At 31.7% G+C, this 7,272-nt stretch overlaps 1 protein-coding gene across 2 annotated transcripts in view; it reads left to right on the forward strand.

The window, feature by feature from the left end:
- The first annotated feature begins 108 nt into the window (after positions 1 to 108).
- LOC115243352 (uncharacterized MFS-type transporter C09D4.1) overlaps positions 109 to 7,272 on the forward strand; it is a 9,512-nt gene continuing 2,348 nt past the window's right edge. Inside the window, exons 1-9 of one of the 2 annotated variants that reach the window (XM_029820265.1) lie at positions 109 to 357; positions 2,805 to 2,998; positions 3,565 to 3,798; positions 4,304 to 4,528; positions 5,360 to 5,501; positions 5,924 to 6,129; positions 6,312 to 6,415; positions 6,752 to 6,862; positions 7,144 to 7,268. In XM_029820265.1, the coding sequence (XP_029676125.1) occupies positions 2,906 to 2,998; positions 3,565 to 3,798; positions 4,304 to 4,528; positions 5,360 to 5,501; positions 5,924 to 6,129; positions 6,312 to 6,415; positions 6,752 to 6,862; positions 7,144 to 7,268 (1,240 nt within the window). In that variant the 5' untranslated portion in view covers positions 109 to 357; positions 2,805 to 2,905. The remainder of the gene's footprint in view (positions 358 to 2,804; positions 2,999 to 3,564; positions 3,799 to 4,303; positions 4,529 to 5,359; positions 5,502 to 5,923; positions 6,130 to 6,311; positions 6,416 to 6,751; positions 6,863 to 7,143; positions 7,269 to 7,272) is intronic. The other variant, XM_029820266.1, reaches the window with a different exon arrangement.

The following is a 7,272-nucleotide window of genomic DNA, read 5'->3' on the forward strand; positions in this document are numbered from 1 at the left end:
ACGTGTGATTACGTGGGATGTTAGGGAAGGGATCGGCGATAGAGAGGCATTTAGCCGAGTGGTAGAACGGGCGCCTTCGCGGAATGCACGATGCACTTAGTTTACGTTCGACGTTCCGCGATACCGCGAGTCGCTCTCCGTTATCAACGTTATCGGCATGCCGGTAATGAGGCGTGACAGCCCGATATAACATTTGTTGCATTTACATATGTGAATTTGGACGCGTCAAAGGACATTCGTGATGGATAGCGCGATGAAGGAGCGATAATGAGTCACTTGTCTGGATAAAGCAATCGGGGAAAGATATTTTAAGTATTCGTGATCGATTTCGTTATAACGAGAAGATTGGACAAAAACGTATGTTTATGTATAAAATATTTGAGTATTTCAGATTCGATGCTCTCAATCATTTCGATCACAAATTAAAATTTAAATGTTTTTTAAAATGTATTGAAATTTTATATTTATAATATTGTAAAATGGGAAACAATTTAAAGTTTTATGAAAATTTCATTGTTATGGAGGAGAGAATTACCGATCAGTAATAGATTCAGTAATAGATTCTATTTTTGCATTATATACATATACATATACGTTCCATATCATGCCTTAATTAATTTCGCTCTTCCATCTACGTTTCAATTTGTTATATATTAACTTCTTTATTTTCCTTTTTATATTATTTAATAATCATTAATAAAATTAATATCCAATTTTATTTTACGAGTATATATTATATAATTACTCTATTGAGAAAAATATTAATTTTGAATAAATGCTTTGCTATTTAGATTTTAATAATAGTTATCTTTTAGAAATTGATCACAATCTCCAAAGCTTCGCGAAATATCATAGATCATAGATACTTTTCCCCGATATGCAATCCTTGATTAAAATATCAACGTGCAGTGATAATTGAAATTCGTAACAATATTAATTTGATATTAAGAATGTCGAAAAAGATGAGCAATAAGAGCTCGATTCAATTTTGAATATTTTGTACAATAAAAAATAATGCTCAGCGTTTGGATTGACTCATACGAATCTATTTCAATTCGTTAAATGTACATCCGGTTACATATGTACAAGGATCACACACATATCTAAACACTCGCGTATTCGCGTATATATAATACGTTAGATCAAAACAGCTTATGAATAGTCTCAATCATCATTATCATGTAATTTACATAGTACATTTCTCGGAAATCCAAATTGTAGATTAATTATAGATTAATTTTCGATATATTTTCGCAGGGATTTCAGCTTCTATGCAACACGATAAATATAATAGGTGCTCTCTTTAGAAAAATAGTGATATTAAAAAAAAATACTTCAATGTCCATATATCGATATTTTTTATTACTTTTTTTGAATAATGCAAGAATTTAATTTTGTACAAATATTTCTCTCTGTCGTTATCTTTGTACAAATATCTTCGTGAAAAGTATGACAGAATCACGATATAAAGAGTGGCGTATCATCTGTCCGTAACGTGTTAACTTTATGAAGCACAAAGAGACGCGAAATGTCAATCCACGCAATAAAATGATCTCTGATTACACGGATCAAGAGCGAGCGATAATAGACAATCGATGTAATGTAATGATGAGATAAATGAATTTGTTCAACGCGGATGTGTGAATATTAATTCAAAGTTTTGTACTTCTCTCGTTTGTATATGGATTACAAAATAATTATTACATGTAAAATATCTTGATAATCCCGTTTCTCTTGTTCTACATTAATAACTTTTAAATTTATTGCATATCTGCACGCATTTTTATTCAATCGAATGTAATTGAATTTTACATAATTTTGATCGAAATAATGCAGGAGCGTTATTATAAATTTTTTGGAATGTTTGCATTGTATGTGTGTTCGTGATTATTTTTACACATATAATAAAATCAATTCTCATATTTAATTGTGTGAAAGGTGTTGCGAATTTGTCTCTAACTTAATTTAATATAATTCTGTACAAAATCTTTTGATTGTCATTGATTGATTGTCATCGTTCTAACAATTCTTATATTAGGAATTATTACGTAAGATTTTGATTGTCTCGTGAGATAAATTCTCGGTATTATTACGTAAGATTCATTTTTCACCAAATGTAGCGTTACCACTTATCGTTTAAAAAATGTACGACATTGAGAAGACATGATTATTACAATGACACGTGTCACTGCGCGTGCAGGCAAACGAGAATTGGATCCCGCGCGCGCGGAATAAAGGAAGTGACAGTCTGGAGTATTCGCTAATCGACGAAGGGTGCTTCGGGAGATTTAAATTGCGACTGTGATTAGGTGGGAAACCGAGTCGAAGTGGACACCCACGATTAATTTCGCTACCTCGACAGACAGATCGGCCGTGTCTGTGCGGGGGCGGACGGATGAAACGAAGGGGGCAGGGGCTCACCCTATATCGGATTCAATTGCTCCTAGATGCGGACTGTGTGCAGCCGCTATCATTTTATCAGCCGTTACGTTAGCATTTTACTGAGGAAAACAGAGTATCACGTCTTAATTATATCGATTTTGCAATCGATAAAACGGAAGCTTGATTCAATATTAATTCAATATTAGTAATACTAAGTTTACAATGGATCGGAATTTTAAATCCTTTAGAAAAATAGTGATATTTAAAAAAAATACTTCAATGTCCATATATCGATATCTTGCTTTCGAAACTCCAAATATTTGTATTTTTTGATTGTATTAATTTTGTGCTTTTATCGAAGTATTTATGCCTGAGAAATATATTCGAAGATACGATGAAATCAACACTTGTTTGGATTTTAGGAAATAAAGCCGTATTAATGAAAGAGGGAGGACCGTTTTGATTCGTCTTCTAACGATATCGTTCGATTCAATCAATCTCATTAATATTATTAATATTGATCATGGAATCGGAACGAACGCAAATGTCTGAAAAAATGGGGAAAGCTTCCGGCGATTACATAAAGACCATTGAAGGCGGTATGCAACCGATGCAGGTGAATAATTCTGTTGTCAAATGAATCTTGATAAGATCAAACAAAGAAAAATTGAAAATTAACGAAAGAGTCTTCGTTTCGAGTTGACGCGACATATTTAGTTTTATTTCAGTAAGCTACCTATTATTCAAATATTAAATGATTAAATTTATATATATAATACGTGTAATTAACACTTTTCTTTAAAAAATTTTTTCTTTCAAAATGCGTATTTTAAAAAAAAGATGAATTTTTTTTTAAGAAGATATCAGGAGTTTCTATAGAGAAGAAAATTTTATATAATCCTGCACTTTTATATGAAACTGTCTATAAAATGTTTTAATGTCACTTTCAAATATAAGAATGTATATAAAGAAAATCGACATGTACATAATTGAATGTCATTTTTACGATAGATATATAATAAGCTAGAATTAATTCTTCGCAGTTTTTGTTTTTCCAATCTATAATATGAAGCGCACAAGAGGCTGATAATGCCGCTAAATTTTTATGTAATATTATAATTTTTAGATATTGACGTGCACATAAAAAATCGAAAGATCGAGAATGGATGTCGTTGATTACAGGATTTGTTACAGAGCCTGGAGATTAAAATTTACAAAAAAAGATGGCTGATGCTTATCCTCTTCGTACTGTACAGTGCGAGCAACGCCATGCAGTGGATCCAATATAGTATTATAGCGAACATTGTAATGCGCTACTACAATGTTTCAAGTTTCCTGATAGACATGACAAGCATGATATATATGATAACATACATACCATTAATATTTCCTGCTAGTTATCTGCTGGATAAGTTCGTAAGTAATCATCTTTTAACGATAAAATAGAATGTATCAAAGTAAATATATCAAAGACTTGTATATACTATGTCTCAGAACTACCGTACATTTTTTAAAATTACAAACCGTTTTTCTTTTCGCGTAATTGACTTTCGAAATTATCAGAGAGCGGCGATAAATTTCGAAAAATTGGACTTCCTGATTCGTCTGATTTTTTTAGGTATGATAGCGAATTATGATGACACGTAAAATTTGCACAATTTATTAAAAAGTAATATATGTGTAGCACCTTATCTGATCATACGAAACGATAACATTCACTTTTACTTAAAATAAACAATTTCGTATTTATCGAATAAACAAGTTTGTGGATACAATCTCGAGATCAACATGGACGATATCTTTCGAAAGTCACTTTCCTTCAAGTAATCGTTGTTACTGATCGAACAAATTTCATTCCGCATAATATCATAGATTCACTTATTAATATCTAAATGCATCAGGGGGTGGAATGGGATTTTAGGGTCTTAGATATGCCGTGATCTTCGGGGCGCTCGGAACCGCTTTCGGTTCCTGGATAAAGGTATTCAGCATAGCTACCGATCGCTTCTGGATTACGTTCCTCGGCCAAAGTCTGGTGGCAGTCAGTCAAACCTTCGTTCTGTCAGTTCCAGCCCGATTGGCTGCTGTTTGGTTCGGACCTGATCAAGTTAGCAGTGCCTGTAGCATCGGTGTCTTCGGCAATCAAGTATGTAAATATCCTTATACATCATTAAAATATATTATTTGGAATAGAATTTGAATTTGTTTGAAGGAAACTTGATAATTTAAATTTGTGATATCTTTTCATTGATTTTTTATTACATCTTTACAACATTCTCTTTATTTGTTCTTAAATTACATAAAAATTTATCTAAAATATTCTTTAAAATCGAGAGATTTTTTTAAGATTAGATTAATAAGAATGTAAACGGAAGCTTGATTCAATATTAATTCAATATTAGTAATACTAAGTTTACAATGGATCGGAATTTTAAATCGCATCAACTCTAGAATCACAAATTTTCAGAAAAGAGAAAATGTCTAATGTTCCTGTTTTTTTAATTTCTGTCTTAAGATTTTTACAATTCAAGTAGAAAATATAAAATCCATATTTCTTTCTTTATTTGTTTAAAAATTTTTACAATTTAAGTAGAAAATATAAAATTCACATTTTTTCATATTATTGAAGAAATGAACATAGTCTCTTTTTATATAATGCATAATTTTAAATTTTTATAATTTTAAATAATTTTTGGTGTCTTTTTGAAATACATTTGTGATTTGTTTTAAAAGCTGGAAACGAAAACGGTCCGCTTTGGTAACAATAAGTAAGCCTGTAAAAATATGGCGATAATACGAGCAATACTAATTTCGTTTGTTATAAGTATACGATAAACGTTTTCAAGATAAGCATTGTTATATATGCCACACAATCGGAAAAGATCGAACTTATACACAACAAATATTTCTTTTAATAACTTTTCTGAAACTCGAAAACAAATTCTTAGGGCATTCGTCTTTTGGCTTTCTGTTGCAGCTGGGTATCGCTATCGGTTTTTTATTTCCACCGATGTTAGTGCCCAACAGCGACAATATCTGCAACATTGAAAGGGGATTGCGACTTATGTTCTATATCGTCGCGGCTTTCACAACGTTTGTGCTAGCCCTCATATTATTCTGTACGTGTAACTTCCATTTATATCGGATAGTTGTACAATCCAATAATAAAATCCAGAAACTAAAAAATTTAGGAAAAATATTATTTGACTCACACAAATAAAGTAATTAATATGACTTATCTTTCAAAATGATTTAATGATTTGAATATTCGGCTATAAAAATTATCAAACTGAAAAAACCAAGAATATATAAAAGAAATTATTTTACATAATTACAAAAAAATATTCTATGTAGATAATTTCCTTATAAAATATCACACATTATATTTTATAAATGCTATCTCATTAAGAAAGAGATATTTCGAGCAAATAATATATTTCGCCTTTACACAAGCTTATATTTTCTTTAATCAGCTCCGAAATTTTATTATCAAGACACGCACATTTTCTCCTAACACTTAATAGAAACCAGTAATTTATAGTCTTCAAGTCGGCACCGCCTTTACCACCTAGTCCTGCTCAAGCTGTGCAAAGAGAGAACACCGAGAAGGAGTCGTTTTTTTGTTCTATCAAGAGGTTGCTCAGCAATATCGGTTACGTGTTGCTTTTATTCAGCTACGGCATCAATATCGCTGTCCTTTACGCCATAAGCACCCTCTTGAATCAAATTATTCTCAAATATTTCCCGGTAGGTATTCCCTCCCCCAAGAAATTGCAATTCTCGCTTTTTCGATATTCTTTTTGGATTCTATTTTTACAAATTGTTAATTATTACAAATTATTAATGTTAAATATTTCAACATGTGTATTTTTTCTCGATTCTCTGGAAAATTATAGAATTTGTTACTTATAAATTCTTCTTCCTTTCAGGGACATGAAGAGGACGCCGGTCGTATCGGCTTAACGATAGTTTGCACCGGAATGTTGAGCTCCGTTATGTGCGGCGTTATATTGGATAAAACCCACAAGTTCAAGTGAGTAATCAGATTCTACGAAGTGATGGTTTCTATTCTAATATTGTCCAACAATACACCTTTTTTTCAAAATCTATACCATTTGAACAATAGCAATATTATTTTAATATTAAATTACTTCGATTTTTTTTGTTTTTAAATCAGTAAAACCAGTTTATGATAACGATTATTGTAAAATCTTATCAGGATTTAAGATATCGTTTATGTTGTAAATAATTCATCAAATGGTATATTGAATTGTATATTTTTCTGTATTTCAATTTATATTATTTCATCGAATGATATAAATTGAGATCTATGCGATTGAAACGATACGGAGAATATATAAATTTTCAGAGAGACTACGCTAGCAGTCTACCTATGTTGTTTCTTGGGAATGATAATCTTTACTTTGACACTGGACAGCAAAGGGATATATGTTGTCTACATCACGGCCGGCGTCTTGGGGTAAAATCTAGTGATCATTTTCACATTGTGTCATCCGCGAAATTTTTTTAGCATAAATACTTTATATTCTTACAAACATATTTAATATTATGATTTCCGCGATGTGCGTTTCTTAATTTATAAACATTGATTCCATTTTTTGACTTGTCATAAGACACTCTATACTTTGGTGCCAGACTTCGCTAAAAATTCTCTCGTTAAAATTGTCCCTTCTGTAGAAATTCGCGCATTTGATAGATAACGGTCGTCTTTAATTTGCGACTTTTACAATCTATTTCTAGCTTCTTCATTACCGGTTATCTGCCGGTTGGTTTTGAGTTCGCCGCTGAACTTACGTATCCGGAACCGGAAGGAACGGCGGCGGGTTTGTTGAACGCAGTGGTGCAGGTCTTCGGCATCACCTTCACGAC

Source organism: Formica exsecta, unplaced genomic scaffold, assembly GCF_003651465.1.
Source record: "Formica exsecta isolate Colony F162 unplaced genomic scaffold, ASM365146v1 scaffold72, whole genome shotgun sequence".
In the NCBI taxonomy this organism is placed as follows: Eukaryota; Metazoa; Arthropoda; class Insecta; order Hymenoptera; family Formicidae; genus Formica; species Formica exsecta.